Below are 16,657 nucleotides of genomic sequence, written 5' to 3' on the forward strand. Positions count from 1 at the left end.
TCTGCTTACTGCATTCTAAGCCTTCTCTAGTCCACATTTCCCAGCTTTTCCAAACTCATTCAGCCAACCAGTTCCAAAGGCTTCTAATTTACATGATCAGGTATAGTAGTCACAGTAATGACTTCAATGCTGGTACCAGTTTTCTGTAAATGTCAACTATCCTGTTGCTGGCACACAGTACTTAAGAGAGAACCACAGTTTAAAGGAGGAAAGGCTTAATTTAGCTCATGTTTTCAGGAGATTCATTACATGGTTTCCAGGCCCTAAGGAAGAAAGCTCATGGTGGAAGAACATGGCAGCACAAACTACTTAGTTGATGGTGGCCAAAAAGCAGAGCAGGGGAAGAGTGCAGAGAGAAAGGGGCAAGGGACCATATATAGTACCCAAGACCATGCCTCTATGACCCACCAAGACACATACACAGTGTGCTTTACTAATCTGCTAGGTGGTTCTTTATCTAATGAAGATGACATATCAAGTTATGGTTATAATAATCAATTAAAGAAATACCTTTCTTTGTTGTTTTCCAGTTAATAAAATTGGCCTGAATTTTGAAGGAGAAAACTGTGGAAATGCAGAAAAGCTTGCAGAATACATTTGTTCCAGTAAGTAGAAAAAGATGACTCCAAATGAAGTCCATTTTTGTGTTGATTTTTACAACTACTACCTAGGAAAAAGAGTACTTCCTGGTGTATTGTCAGTGGTGATGTTGATTGATGCATGTGAGCCAGTCTGGACTATATATACACACACACACACACACACATGTATATATGTATATATGCACATATATATGTATTATACATACATATATACATACACATATGTATGTATGTATTTGTGTATGTCTGTACTTGTTTGAAATTTAGTCTAACTCCTCCTATCCTGTATACCGAAGGTCTTGAGACAGACAACTTGAACATGACACAAAATAAAATATTTGGAGGCTACTACTAGGATAGCACTTACAACACTGAATATCTGTGGGGGTTTCCCTCACACCAATAACTAGTTCTCCAACTCTATAGATACTAGCTGAGTATAGATGACTGTAACCATCAAGAATTACCTCATGAGTATAAACTCCAATGAGGCTGAAAAGGGCTTGCTATGAGTAATACAAGATGTTCTCTGTCACTCAGGAAGGGTTTTAGAAGCTGTGTGCTGCAATTTAATTCAGTTCTGACACTCATTGCCCAGAGTTTGTACAGACTCACAGTTCAGAGCTGAATCCCACAAGACTTGCCCCCACTTTAGGTGTAGGGTTGCCACACTCTGCCCAACTGGGCTATAAATCAGAGATTCCCATAGCTGCATACTCGGGTTCAGTAACTTGCTAGAATGGCTCATTGAACTTAGGAAATGTTTTACTTATCTCTGCTTGTCCATTGTAAACAATATAAGGATACAGATGGACAGCCAGATGAGAAGGCATAAACGCAAGAAGGACCAGAAAGTCCTGAGCACAAGAGCTTCTGTCCTTGTGAAGTTGGGAGGTAACATTCTTTCCTGGCATGTAGATATATATGTTCACTGGCTTAGAAGCTTTCTAAACCCATAGCTTAGGGGTTTTATGAAGGTTCCTTTATGTAGGATTAAATCGTTGAGATCTGGTAATTAATTCAACCCCCAGCCCTTCTGCCTCTCTCAGAGGTCAGGGGTGGGCCTTCTGATCACATGGTTGGTTCCCCTCTCTGCCAGCATCCATTCTGAAATTAGGGCCACCAAGAGTCAGCCCATTAGTGTAAACTCCTGTGAGGTTGAAAGGACTTACTATGAAGAACAAAAGATGCTCTTCCACACCTGCCACTCAGCAAATTCCAAGACTTTTAGAAGCTGTGTGCCAGGAACCAGAGGTGAAGCCCAAATGCACATTTCCTATTCTAGCACACTATCACAGGGTGGATCCAAATGAAGCCCAGTAAAGAAGAGTCAAAGGCAGATTGCACTGCAGTTACTCTGAAATGTTTTCCTAGACTTACAAAGTTTCCACAGCCTAGCAGACTGCTGGATGCGCATTGGCATTCTACATAGTGCCTTTAATTGTCTACTATATTAATGCGCTTAGCTTATGACTTGGGGCTGATTATCAGATTCATTCAGTGAGGGCACTGAGCTTGGAAAGGATGATACCTTGTCCAAAGAAACAGCTACCAGGTGCTGGGCTGGGTTCCAAGCCCAGAACTGTCTGACTCCTAAGCTCTTCACATCTCCCTTTGTTCTTCATATTTTTAAAAGTTACTTAGTCCAAAATATACTCAATTCTTTGGTCAGGTGTAGAAGTCCAAGAAATCTTTTTGAAGTGAAGGTGTATGCTAAGAGCTGATCTTCTGGTGGGTTCAGATATGTACTTGGTGCTGATAAGTCACCTTAATAGTCTCTGAGGCCTTGTTGCATCCTCAGGGACAGGATGGTGAGAAAGGTCTGTGAGTACAGCTGCTGCTAACACCGGCCTGAGCCTGAGGGAAAGGGGCCACTGAAATTCCTGACCTCAAGCTCCTCTCTGGGGCATGCAGACCTCACACAGATGTCTCGGTCTGCACTGCTAGGAGCTTTGGCCCTAGTCTTCCTAACTGTTCTGTACTAACAGAGAGGTCACCATTTTATAATGAACTGTGAACTGTGGGACATTTTGAAGCTAAAAATATACAACTGAGGAAACTTATTTTGGGTAAAAAAAAATATATGTTCATTGTTTGCTGGTAGCAAATATTGGCCTCCTTTCTTCTCTGACCACCTGCGCTATGAGGCAAGGATCCAGCTTTGATCAGGCATGCTCGATCTGGCTCTGTGGGACTATTTTCTTGATGCCAGTTTGTGAAAAAGTGCTCCCAGAGTCAGAATGAGCATCTGAGGTTGAACAGCTGAACAGCTCCCTAAGCAAAAGGCTCCTGTTGGATCTGCCGAATGTTCCAGAGTGTAGATTGCTGAGGGATGTTTTTGTTGAGGTCAGCCTGGATGTGGCAGTTTTTCACTTTTGTAAAGCCATTGTTGACACAGCTGCAAGAAGCCAAGGGCAGTTTTTCCAGAAGTCCAGGTCAGAGAGAACACTGGTATAGGCTGCTTGTCACGTAGCCCAGCCCATGGGGTCATTTCTCAGGTCATCATTGAGGTGATCATTCATCCAGAGGCACATGGTACAGAATGCAGATGGACAGGGAAGGACCTGCTTCCAGGCTTTTCATTTCTAATGTTTCCAAGGAATAATGGCCACAGCATTAAATGATATCAAAGCCCTACTTTTATTTTATTTATTTATTTTTCCCCATTAACTTTATTGGTACATTTTAGGTATAAAATACAGTTACATTCATCATTGGGATCTTGTACCATTACATGAGTCTCTTGGTTATTATTTTTTTTCCCCTTCCCTTGCCCTCCCTTCACCCCCTCCACCCTTCCCTATTTGCAAAGACCTTGTTTCCATTTTTTTCCTCTTCTCATATTTTTTCCTTTCCCTTTTTTCCCTTCCCCTACCCCTCACAATTCCCCTGCTCCTTTAGACCTTTTCTTCCTGTTATACAATATCAGTTATACATTTTTTAAATTACAATATTAAGATCTAGGAGACATTACCACAGATTTTATAGGATTTAAAAGGATATAGAAAGCAGGTTACAAAAATCTTTTTTGAAATAAATTTGACAACTTCTAAGAAGTAATTTAGAAGACAAATTAATGAAACTAACTGGAGGAAATATAAAATTTGAATAGCGCTTATTAAAGAAAGTATATTCCTAGCTTGAAAACTTACCTATATGACAACAGCAGGCTCATAAACATTTTAACTGATAAATTATATCAAACATTTAAAGCAGAAAAAAGAAAGAACACTTCTCCCCTCATTTTAGGAACTCAACATTGTGCTAATCCTAAAACTGGATAAAGATAATAGAAGAAAAAAGTATGAACATAGATAGAAATTTGTTTAACAAAACAAACTCTTAGAAGTCAGATCTGGCAGTATGTAGAAAGTGGTTTCACTATAGGGGTGGCAGTGTTGGCTCAGCATTGGAAGATCCACCCCCAAAAGTAATCATTTCAACAGAGGAAAGGAGAAAGCCACATGATCCTGTCACCAGCTGGAGAAAGAGCACTGGACTAAATTCCACAGCTGTTCACGGCAAAAGCCACCAGGAGACCAGAAGTAGAACAGAACCTTCTCAACAGATCAAAGACATGTACTCCATACTTCCAACAAAAACTCCTTCTATGAATGGAGACGATACAATGCTTTCTCTCTAAAGTGGGGAACAAGGGCATATATGCCCACTCTTCATCTGTCCATTAGAACCTGAAACATAGGTCCAAACCAAAATAGTCTGGCAATAAAATGACATAACCAGGTTAGGATTGGCACGGCAGAAGCAAAATCTTTACATGTAGATGAAATGATCATCTACAGAGAAAACACTGCGAAATCTCTAGGAGCCCCCAGAACCTGTATGTGAATCCAGCAGGACCAGAAAACACAAGGCACATTACAAAAATTCAGGTCTTTGCACACTTGCTATAAATGAAGAACTGGACATTGAAACTTAAGAGTCATGCAGGAGTATAAAGGACCCAGAAAAGCCAAAAACAAAAACAAAAACAGTGTTGGAAGACGTTTAGCACCCAATTTCAAGACTTCTTCTAAAGCTACAGTAATCGAGGCAGTGTTGGTGTAAGGAAAGACATATAGATCATTGGAATAAAACAGAGAATCTAGAAATAGAACCACACACACATGGTCCACTGAGTTTTGAAAGACTATCCAACATCAGCATTTTATAGAATATAAACTCGATTCAAGAGCTGAGGAAAAGATAGTGTCTTCAGCAAAGGGCACTAGAACACCTGGTATCTGTATATAAAAAATTAACCTCAACCCTTTTTTTCCATACATGAAAATAACTTGAAGGGATCTATGAACCTAAATATGAAAGCCTAAAAGTATAAAACTTTAAGAAGAAATCATAAGGGAAAATATTTATGAATTCAGGGTAGGCAAGAACTACCTAGGATACAAAAAACATGATGTATAAAAGAAAAATTGATAAATGAGATTCTATCAAAATTTAGAACTTTAAATGACATCATTAAAATGAAAAGTCCTTAAACAGACCATATTTACAATGCATGTAACCTATGAGCAGAATATATAAAGAATTCTTAGAGCTCATTAATAGACAACCCAATTAAAATGTAGACATAAGAAGATGATAAATAGCCAGTATAGCACAAGGAATGGTGTGCAATTCTAGACTCAGAAAAATACTAATCAGTACAATAATAAGATTGAATTATACCCTCATTAGGGAGATGAAGTCAAAAGTTTTAAAAGCCTTGTCATGACTTTTTCTTTTTGTTGGATTCTCCCCCTTTGCATTTAATTTGTCACGCCCAATCGATTCATTCTGCTGGGTTTCCTGGGGTTGTGATCCTCATTGTCTTTTCCTAGGGTATTGTGTAAAATTTTTTGGAGTGCCGGTTTGGTATTCATGAAGTTCCTGAGGTCCTCTTTATCATGAAAGTATCTTATTTCTCCATCAATTTTGAAAGATAGTTTTGCAGGGTACATCCATCTGGGTTGGAGGCTGTTTTCCTTTAGGGCTTGAAATACATCACTCCAAGCTCTTCTTGCCTTGAGGGTTTGCATTGAGAAGTCTGCTGTGATTCTGATGGGCTTTCCTTTGTATGTGATTTGTTTCTTTTCTCTCACTGCTTGTAGAATTTTATTCTTCTGCTGGATTTCTGGAATCCTATTATATGCCTATGTGTAGATTTTTTTTGATTAAGGCTAGCTGGAGTCCTATATGCCTCACTTATCTGTATGTCAAGCTCTTTTCCCCTCCGTGGGAAGTTTAAAGCCCTACTTTTAAAAATGTAGAAATAAGGGTAAATGATAGATAAGAACATTCCTCAAAGGATTAAGTGCCAAAGTTTCCAAAAAATAATTGTTGATTCTATGGATGGGGCAGTAATTAGCTTCCACCTATTTCCAGGGCAGAGTGTGAGCTCTACTAACAGTTGCAGCATCTGTTCTGGAAAGAGACAGAAGGGAACTGAGTCATTCCTCATTATAAGGTCCACATCCATCGGACTGGATTCTGTGCTTTGTAAGAACAAGGCAGAAGGAGGGAGCCATGCCACTTTTTAGCTATCACAGTGTGCTTCAATTAACTGAGTCAAGGCTCAGAGGGTAGATAGTAACATATTCTGTCCTTATCTTGGAGAATACTTGTCGTCATTCTTTTGTGAAGCCTTTGTTACTTCCTCTAATTTATAACCAGCATGTCTGTGAGACCTAATAAATCTTCTGCCTGCAGTTAGAATATCCAAATAAGATCCAAGCTGACTGCTAATGAGGATCTTCACATTGGTTTTACCAAGGCATTAATGATTTTCTCCCTCAGTAAACTTTGAAACCTAATTTTAAAAGCTAAAAATCTACTTCCAGTGCCTAAGGTAAACAAACCATTCATAGTTGTTGCTTATTTATTTTATTTAACTGTTATTTACTGTGGGACAGGCACTATTGTAAGTGCGTAAAGCTGTTAACTTATTTAACCTGATAACTTACAGAGGATTCTTTTCTCCCAGAATCTCCCTTCTAATGGGAAAATAATTACAAGTTAAACGGAAAAGTGTAGAAGTCAATTATATGGTTTAAAAAAAGAGAGACAAAGAGAGTCACTGCAGTTCCTGTGAAGTACCCTCCTGAATCTGCAAAGTCCCTACAGCTTGGCAGACTTGCTGGGCTCTTCGTCCGTGCCATTAGTCAAGTTTTGGTGTCCTAATTGTCCGCAATTAAATGCCCGCTGATGGCATGACCTGATTCTCACAAGGACCTGGACAGTGTTTCAGTTTTACAGGCATACACATGTCTGGTGAGATAATGTTTTAAAAAGCAGCCTCCTTATCTTCCTTACCTACAGGGACTGTTCATCAACCCCTCTCCTCAGCTGCACCATATTCTCTACAACTTTCAGCACTGTTACTCTTCAGCCTTGACAGCCCAGAATGCCAGGCCCTCTTCTTAGTAGAGGAAAGGAAAGCAAAACCTTTGGGATCCAGAAGTCACCATTTTTGTGTCAAATTCAACCATGGTATTGGTTGAAAATCAATTGGATTGAAAAGCAGCCAGCTTTGACTATTTCATTGACTTGTTTAGGTTGAAGATAAATCCAGAGGCATTAAGCTTATTCCTAAAGGAATGGGTTATTTTCCTGACTTCTAGAAGGGAGTTAGCTCTTAGCAATATGTAGATTGCCCCCACCCCCACCCCACACTTGCTTTGGCAGCACATATAATATGTACATTGCCCCTCAGTAGCAAAGAATTCCAGGAGGACATATTCAGGTTTTCCTCTTCTGGCAGTAGGGCAGTGCCTTTCCAGTGAAGTCAGCTGAGCTGATGGAAAATTTGTGACCCCTAAGTGCCTTCACTGCTGGGCCTTAGGCGGGCAGATGGAGTGGAGTAGAGTGAAAGAGGCAAGCACCTGCCCATCGGCACCACTGCACCCCAGCCTTGTGAGCACCATGGAGGGACTCAGGTCCTAAGCTCCCCATCATCTAGGAATCAGAGGATGTGAATGAGCAGCTAGTTCTCCACTGAATCTTCAGAAGCGATGGAGCGAAAGGGAGATTTCTTGAATCTTCTGAAGGCCTGTAGCATGCCTTTGGGGGTGGGCTTGCTGGAAACCTGGACTCCTAGTTTTGCTGCCAGATTCCCACAGCTGCCTTAGAAAGAGCTTTGCCCCCTCGCATTCTGCACCCCCAGCCTAAAACACACAGGAGAAGAAAGCCTGAGCTCAGGTTAAAACAGCACCTGAACATAGGTTTGAAAATGTGTCTCTAGGGGTGGCATCTGCAATGCATGAAACATTTCCTCAACCTGAAAAAGAGAACTCAGCAGACATCCATTACCTATATTTAACAGTTTCCCTATTCGTTGTGCTCTTTTATGTTAGTACTGATATTTGCAGAGCAGTTTAAATAAAGAAGACACCCTCCAGTATGTAGCTGTTATACACACTTCCAATAGAGCAGTTCACAATTAATTCCTATTGCTTAGCTGCTGCTTCAAGGAAATGGTGCTAGATGGGTAGAACTTGTTTTGCTCCTTCTTCTGATTGCAGTTACAAAAGATGTTGTGTTCAGAGAGATCTTAAGCCTGTAGAAAAATACATAATGTGAGTGCATAACCAACATCCATTAAAATGCTTTGCATCTGATGCACAGATGGGGTGGGGGTGGTTTTACTAAAATGCTTTGTTTTCACATTCCGGGAAAATTCTGACATATGACAGCCCATCAGTTTTGTTGGATGGTATTGTTGCAAATTGGTGTTCAAATCGCAGGCTGTCATCACTACTCTGCAAAGTGCTTAGGGCTGGAAATGCTCTTAAGGCATCACAGAGTAGAGATGAGGTGGGAGGAACGGTGAGAGGTGGGGCTATTCATGTTTTCCATGACTGAAAGACTCTGGGCACCTGGCTTCATGGCTGCTTGCATACCTGGGACGGCAGCAGGCAGGAAGCTGTCTTTGTTGGAGGTGGCTGCAGAGCCATTCCAGGCTGCTGGTTCCCTACTGCTTCCTGAGCCTGAGCCCTGGCTCATCCAGAACCTACTCCTGAGACTGAAAAATCTTTACCCCAGCACCAACATCAGGCTTGATCCTTACCTTTCTGACTTGAAGTGCAAAGCCTACATTCTAAATAGTGGCTGTGGCTAGGGCACCACTTTAAGATCTTGAGAAGTAGGGCCGGGGATTTAGCTCAGTGGTTTTACCGCCTGCTGCACAAGCGCAAGGACCCAAGTTCAATCCCTGGTACCAAAAAAAAAAAAAAAATCATGAGAAATTGAAATAGCTATGTGACCTTGTCTGTGTGGATGTTAGTTTTCTAAAGCACCTGTGCCCACCTTTCCTCTTACGGTTTTCATATAGCAACCTCCAAGGTCAGCAAGGCAGCATTCTCTCTTCCATCTACAGATACCAGGGCTGAGGCGAGGAGCCCTGGAGCCTTAGGCGGTCTCGCCATCTCCTGAGTTTTTTTCCAGACGTTTACACAGTGTGGTTGGTTATTTATTTACAGGGGAGTCACCAGTACTGCCTCTTCTGTTTCCCTGTGGAACCCTCAAAAGAGAAGCCCTGCCGCATATGCTCAAGGACAAAGGTGACTTGAACGCGTTGACCCCATCCCTGGAGACAGGTGCCCTGAGGCCCAGACAGAGTACATGTGGCCATGAAGAGGCAGCACTGGGACACAGCTGGGACTCCTAATGCACACCAGCTCCCTTTGGACCTTGTTTCCTAGTGTTATGAGTTCTGTTTGTGTCGGATTCAGGGAGTGAGAAGGGACAGTCCAGTGTAGACAGACTCACACAAACGTGGGAACAAAAGGCATTTGCAGGTACAGTGGAAGGCCATGATTTCTGGCCTTTGACCTCTCTCTACCACCTCAGCCTCCCCTTCAGTAGGAGCCACGCCACAGTGCTTAGTAGGCTGCTGAGAGCTGGCCGGGGCCTCTTTACCTCAGTTCTGTCTTTCAGTTTCTGAGCAACGTGTTCTAGAAGTGCTGTATAACATCAGGAGGTCCCCACCAACTCTGCACTGCGATGGCAGAGGTTCCATCATGTTCCTAGTGCAGTAAAGCCTTCCCTGGTTCTGATTATGCCCAGGGATTCCCATGGAAAGCGTAACTGTCTATCAGACAATTCCACATCCAGGAATCCGAAAGAACCTACGCAGCTACTACTCCAAGCAGGTATGCGGTATTTCCAGGGAGAGCGCTGGTTGGCAGGCACTGGGGTGAGCACCAAGTAAGGGGTCTGAGCTTCCAGATCCTGATTCCATGTGGTTGGTTTGTCCTCACCTGGGTGACTTTGAGGAAGGGGACTTTCTGAGGCTCCAATTCTGTGTCTGTGGAATGGAAATGCCAGTGATGGCGAACCTATGGCATGTGTGTTTTCCTTTAAGAAAAAGGTGTTAATATATGAGTTGGTTTTTTTCTAAACTAAAATCTCAGTGTTCAGGCTTAATTGCAGTGTTGGCACTTTGCCATAAATAAGTGGGTTTTGGGTTGCAGTTTGAGCACTCGCCTCTAAAGATTTCCCATCACTGGAATAGACCCATCTAGTAAATTTATAAGGATTAAAGGAGATAATTGATGCAAAGCTCTTTGTATGGCCTCTAAGACAAGTTCAAGCCTGAGGTATATAGTGACCTTGATGCTACATTGTTCTCCATCATGTAGGGCAGAGGCTGAGCCTACATTGGAGGAGCACTGTGGAGTCTGGGTTGAGTTTGGGAGCCCTCAGGCAGGAGAGCAGACAGCTCTTGCTGAGTCGACTGATGTCTTCACCATTTCTATTCAGGAGATACCTCCCCTTGGTCTCCCAGGACAGGGCTCTAAATGCCTTGCCTGATGCGGGGGTGCTCCTGTTAGGGGCAGAGAGTCCCAGCATAGCAGGGACCACGGCTGTTATAAAGCCACCACAAGCCCTGTGGCTGAGGAAGTTCGTGCTGATAGAGCTGGGGAGCATTGTCTCTCCTCAGTCTGAGCTAAGGGATGGATCTCATTTTCTCTTCTCCACAGGGCATCCCAGCCTGTGTCACATTTTTCAGTCCCTCTGGTCTTAGATACAGTCTCAGGCATATTCAAGAGTTATCTGGTGACAGCATTGATCAAATTAAGGTATTGTATTTTATGAGCTTTTGGTCATTTTCAGATTAGTGTTTTGTTTTCTCATCATCTTTACTAATTATCCTAGAGTTTCCTTGTCAGGTTAAAGCTCTCATAGCATAACAGGCACCCTGATGCCAGTTCTGTGGAATTGGAAAGGCAGCATCATTTCCTCCCCAGTGCTTGGCACAAGTTGCTGAGCTGTCTCTGAGTCTGTTCCTCATTGTAACATGGGGATAATTATCCTTCCGTGGCCTTTGTGGATGTGTGTGGCCTTCCCTGCAGAGAATTAGATGAGAGAATTCAAGTGAAGTCCTTAGCACAGAGCATGGTGCAGGGGTTGCATCCTTCCCTTCCTTTTTTTCCTGACTAAACATTTTGAAATAATTATCCATTCTAAAAACATTCCCATTTTCATGTCTTAGTTTAAAGAATGTACATTCCCACTTTTTAGGGTTTGTTATGCATCTATAAGTAATCATATAGCTCTATGGTGTCCATTATGGAAATGCCCTGAACTGACTCCAGGCGGACCGAGAAGAGTATGGGCTGTGACCTGGGGTACTGAGGCCCTCTTGTCTCTTCCCTCTTTGCAGCTTGCAGCTATCGGCCCCACCACAGCTCATGCTGTGGCTGCTGAGGGCCTGCTTGTGAGCTGCACTGCAGAGAGCCCCACGCCACAAGCCCTGGCCGTTGCAATCAGGCTGGTGCTACAGCCCCTCCACCATTGCTGAGTCAGCTGTGGCCTTGATCCCTTCAGCGCTCTTGGATCCCGTCCTTCCCCGTGCAATGAGGGAAGCACACTGCTGCCTCTGGGCTGGAGCCCAGGCTCAGGCAGGGTCTCTTGAGAAACTGCAACCATCAAACTCCTACCTCACACCTGAGTGGAAGCACCTTGATCAGAGATGGATCCAGCCCTGGGCTTGGCATCCAGCCCATGTGCATATCACTGCCCTCCAGTGAAGACTGCCTCTGAACCCAGCCCGGGTGCACACCAGTTCCCAGGCCCTGCAAGAACTTCTTGTGCCCAGCAAAAAGGAAATCAAATAAACCACACAGGCTACTGTGCTCACTGAGTATTATTTCTTCATCCTGTATGGTTTTTAGTGCAAAACTGTGTTGGGGTGGGATAGAGGGCCAGATATGCCCAACTCTGAAGACCCGCATCTGTGGTATGAATAAAATTTCCCATGTATTAAGTAGGTTTTCCTATCCTATAAGAAGACACCTTGAAGTTCCTGCCTGTGTGCTGTAGACAATTGTAATTCACATACACAGCCTTTTCTTTCATTCGTAACTGCAGCACTGGTCCATCAGATCGGCTGATCCCCCAACATATGGAGGCTGGGAAGTCAGGATTTACTTAAAAATGTAGTATCCTGCAGAAAGACTTTGAAAACTTGTCCCCAAACTTTATTTCCACTCTTTAATCCTGGCCTGTAATTTCAGCTGGTTAAGGAAAGCCATGTTTGTCTTGTAATATCTTGTGGGCTGGTGGCAGGAAAGGTCACTGTGCCACCTGTAGGGCTCTGTCTCCCTGAGGGATCAAGTGGGAAGGTATCTTAGGCTGAACACCTGTGTTTCCACAGGGAATAAAGCTCAGTGTGTAGGTTCTGGGTTCAATCCTCAGTAATACACACACACACACACACACACACACACACACACACACACACACAAAACTAAAAACTTCAGTTTTTATTATTTCTTTGGCCAAGGTAAAGGTACAAGAAGCAATACTTGAGGATTATGAACAGAACTAAAATTTACATAGAAAATTTGTTTCTTTTAATATTGCTGAACTGCAGTCCATTTTACTATAAGTGAAAGGAAGGATTTTCTTTTCCATTCCTTTTTATCTCTTCTCTGAATAATTTTCAATGACTGTGGCCATTTCCATGAACCTCTGAGTCACTCAGGAATCATGTAGACAGTGCAGGGTATGATGAACCTCCTCTGATCTCAGGGCAGAGCCCTGCACACCTTTTACTTAAACGATGAATAATGGGAAGACTTCTATGTGTGAAAGGGCAGGCACATCCTTTTCAAAAGAAAACAGGAGTAGAACTGGACAAAATTATTACCATTTCAGTGCTCTAGAAATTGACTGAAGTCAGATAAATTGAGAAGCATTTATTCATGGAAACCTGCTGGAGCTTTGGATCAGACTCAGAAAGTATGTGACTTGGAGATGATCTTGCCCTTCCCATAGCCCTGGCCCAGGATTTTGGGTTTGTCTTTGTCCCTATTGTCCCATCGTAACAGGAATTAGACAGGAGTTAGGATTCTATTAGGGAGTAAGGACAGCAGCCCAAAAATGGAGTCAGGAAGCTCAGAATGGAGTCTGCTGAATTGTGACCCTGCATGGATCTTACAAAAACATATGCCAGTGTCCTTCCACTTGCCTGGGATCTCCACAGAGTATGATCAGGTAGGTCATTAGCTCAAGGGTACATAGCCCCTGCATGGACACTGCGTGAACACTGAACCCCCAAAATATGTATCTCCTAAAGGGTAGACATTATGTTGCTTACACAACAGTCTGAGCTCCCTTCTAAATCCCTTAAAAACTAGGTAAAGCGCCCTTGTGGATATCCTACTTAGAACTCCCTCACAGCTAGTGGGAGCTTTACTTCCTTGACTTTATACCTTTCACTTTCTTGCCTTTGTATCTTTTAAATAAAATTTCTTGCACCTTACCTCCTTCTCATGTTTTTACTCTTGTCACCATAAGACATAACCCCATGTTCTGATAACACCATGGCCATGAGGGCACCAACTGGATTAGAGAATGAGATGAAAACCCTGCGCTTTTCAAGCCAAAAATGGTGAATTCAATGGGAAATGCCTGGGAAATTCTGTGGTGTTGCTCAATGGAGCCTGCAGTTCAGTGAGGTGAGCAGCAGCCAGGCAGAAATTTCATTGTGTTGTCCTGGTTGTGAAGAGCTGCTGAAGAACCAGGCTATGACTAGGAGAAGTGCCATGAGCAGAGACAGGACAGCCTGATGCAGAGAACTGTGGAGAGATGGGCTGCTCTAAAACTGGGTCATGATGATAACTGCATGAGTGACCACTTGGCCTAAGGTTTTAGTGAAATAATTTGAGAGAGCACTGAATTATACACGTGCTTTTCTCTAGGGCACCAAGGGAAAGTAGATTGAACTATAAGATGCGCCTGACTGCACATCAGAACCATTCAGAGTCTTCTAACCCAAGCCCTCAGTCCCTGCTCAGGTTTCTGCCAAATATTTCAGGACAAAGCCATGCTCCAGCGTATCCCAGCATGCCACAGCATTTACAAACTGCAAACCACTAGATTCCATGCACTAGCCCATAATAAGGTCCCCTAGCATGGTGCAGAAGTATCCCAAGACAGAGTGGAGGCAGCAAAGAAGGAAGGCAAGAAACTCAGCAGAAAGCAGAGAGGTTAAAAAAAAAAAGTGGAGGATAGAACTTTCTGAGAAATGGCAGAGTAGTGAGGGACAACAACTCAGTTTCTCTGAGATTCAGAATCCAGACACTGGAAAGTAACAATTGGGGGAAAGAAAAGGGTTGGGGGGAGACAGGGAGACAGACAGAGACAGAGAGACAAGAGAGAGACAGATATAGGAATAAGAAAGGATCTGACAGGAAAATTAAACCCCACAGAGAAACTGAAGAAAAAAAAAACATGGAGAAGAGAAAGGACAGTCTTCACTTTCTCCATAGTGGTGCAGTACCTGGCAAACTTGAGGCCCTGAGTTGGGGGGGGAGGGCAGTATGAGGAGAGAAAAAGAATCAAACAAAAAATTCTGGAAAGACGAAAGAAACAATAAAAAATGCTGGAAAGACGAAAGAATCAAAAAATGCTGGAAAGACTTAGGGGGAAATGAACCCTTCTTCATTGTTGATGAGAGTGTGAACTGGTACAACCATTAGGGAAATAAGCATAGAGATTCCTCCAAAAAGTAAAATTAAAAATTCCATTTGACTCAGCTGTTTCCCTTCCAAGTATTTTCCCAAAAGAATTAAAGCCATCATATTACAGATACACCCCTATCCATATTTATAGCAGCACAATTCATAACAGCAAAATCTTGGAAGCAGCCTACATGTCCATCAACAGATGAATGGAGAAAGAAAATGTGGTATTTACATATTATGGAATACTACTCTGCCATAAAGAAAGATAAACGAGTTATTTGTAGGAAAATGGATGCACCTTGAGACCATAATGTTAAGTTGAAGAAGTCAGACACGTAAGTTTAAATATCACATGGTTTCTCTTATTGAGAAACCCAATACAGTGGACCCTTGACTTACAAACTCAATTCTTGCACGAGGGCTGATTGATCAGTTGAAAGCTTAGGCTCCTCTACACAGCCTTCAAAGTCTCTCTCCTGTATACAGGCAGATCTCAGTGTCCTTAGAGAGACATTGGCCCAGGATTTCTCAACCCCACACAGGAAAGGGTGTTATAATGTTCCTTTCAGAGCTCTTTCAGGGTTAAATCTGTCTGAGACCATCTGGAAGCACAAGTGGCCAGCATTGGGGTCATAACTCAAGACTTTGGTCATAAGTTAAAACTAAAATTCCAATTGTAACCCAGGTTGTTCGTAACAGGTTGGTCATAACTCGAGGGTCCATTGTATATAAATAAAGTGCAAAATAAAAGAAAACAGAAAGAGAGAGAGAGAAAAGTTATTATAATCCAGTATGGTTGCTGTATCTAAAAGTACACCTTAATTTAGTATAATCATCTTAGTTATGTTTTCTAGCCTGGTATGTATGTATGTTAGTATATGTTAATGTATGCTTATGACAGTTGATAAAGACTTATGAAATAAATCTGATGCTGGCAAAAAATAATAGAATAAAAAAAGTGAAGAGACGAAGGTGGGAAGGGGCTTCGGAAGTGGGTGTTGGAAGAGGTCAGGGCAAACCCACAGTGCTGGTGAGTGCTGGGCCCAGGACCCAGGGCTTTGGCGCAGAAGTGGAGGTTCCTGTTGGCACCATGAGGGCTGAGTGGGCAAAGCTAAGCGCTGTCTCCTGAGATTGCAGAGGACTTTTCTTTTCTGTTCTTTTTTCTTTTCTTTTTTTTACAGTGATGGGGACTGAACTCAGGGAGAGAGCACTGAGCTACACCTCCAGCCCTTTTTACTTTATTTTGAGACAGAGCCTTGCTTAGTTCATCGGGCTGGGCGAAAACTTGCAATCCTCCTGCCTCACCCTCCCCAAGTAGCTGGGTCTGTCTTGCAGTTTTTCTTAAGGTCCATGATTATGTCAGTTAATCCCTGTCAGTTACGTTAATTATCCCGTGGTCTAGTGGGGAGGAGAGTGAATGGGAAGCTGGCATGGGGATGCAGATGGCAGGAACAGATCCAGCTGGGGAAGGCTGAGTGTTGCAGCTGTGATGTGCCCGGGGCGGCCCGGCTGCACGGTGGGAGGCAGTCAGGGTATGAACCCCACTTTACTCTGAGTGTACTGTGGGTGGGTGGCTCAGCCCAGCCCCAAGCTCCAGACAGAGTGACACCCGGAGCCCCGGAGTGACCGACCTCCTTGTGACCTGGGGGAGAAGACATTGGGCAGACTGCTGTAGAGGGTTTCAGCAGATCCGATGACCTACTTTTCCTCTTCACATCACTTCCGCGTGCCCTCCCCAGCCAGCTCCTCTGCTGAGCAGAGTGGGAGAGGAAATTCGTGCAGGGACGGAGGGCAGAAAGGATTCTGGAGGCACCTGTAAACCAAAACAGAAGGCTACAGGGCCTGCAGGGCCAGGTGCGGCCACAGTAAGAGGGGACATTGTCTCCTGTGGACCTGGTACCCACAGCGCTCGTTTATGGGTACACTCTCGGCACTGTCCTCAGTCTCATACGCTGTAACTAGCGGGTCACAGGCAGTGACTCACTTCATGAGTTCAATAACGGCTCCACTGGGCCGGGGATTTAGCTCAGTGGTTTCGCCGCCTGCTGCGCAAGCGCAAGTACCCGAGTTGGATCCCCGGTACCA

The 16,657-nt window shown here is 43.4% G+C and overlaps 1 protein-coding gene across 3 annotated transcripts in view; it reads left to right on the top strand.

Moving 5' to 3' along the window:
* Positions 1-11,737, top strand: part of Uros (uroporphyrinogen III synthase) — a 34,349-nt gene extending 22,612 nt beyond the window's left edge. For all 3 annotated transcript variants that reach the window (XM_021253291.2, XM_004838745.4, XM_021253292.2), the window contains 5 exons: positions 531-605; positions 9,080-9,160; positions 9,666-9,751; positions 10,583-10,681; positions 11,266-11,737. In XM_021253291.2, coding sequence (XP_021108950.1) covers positions 531-605; positions 9,080-9,160; positions 9,666-9,751; positions 10,583-10,681; positions 11,266-11,403 — 479 coding nt within the window. In that variant the 3' untranslated portion in view covers positions 11,404-11,737. The remainder of the gene's footprint in view (positions 1-530; positions 606-9,079; positions 9,161-9,665; positions 9,752-10,582; positions 10,682-11,265) is intronic.
* The last annotated feature ends 4,920 nt before the right edge of the window (positions 11,738-16,657 follow it).

This window comes from Heterocephalus glaber, unplaced genomic scaffold, assembly GCF_053883595.1.
Source record: "Heterocephalus glaber isolate CG9 unplaced genomic scaffold, H.glaber_assembly_v1.0 deba00001497, whole genome shotgun sequence".
Lineage (NCBI taxonomy): Eukaryota > Metazoa > Chordata > Mammalia > Rodentia > Bathyergidae > Heterocephalus > Heterocephalus glaber.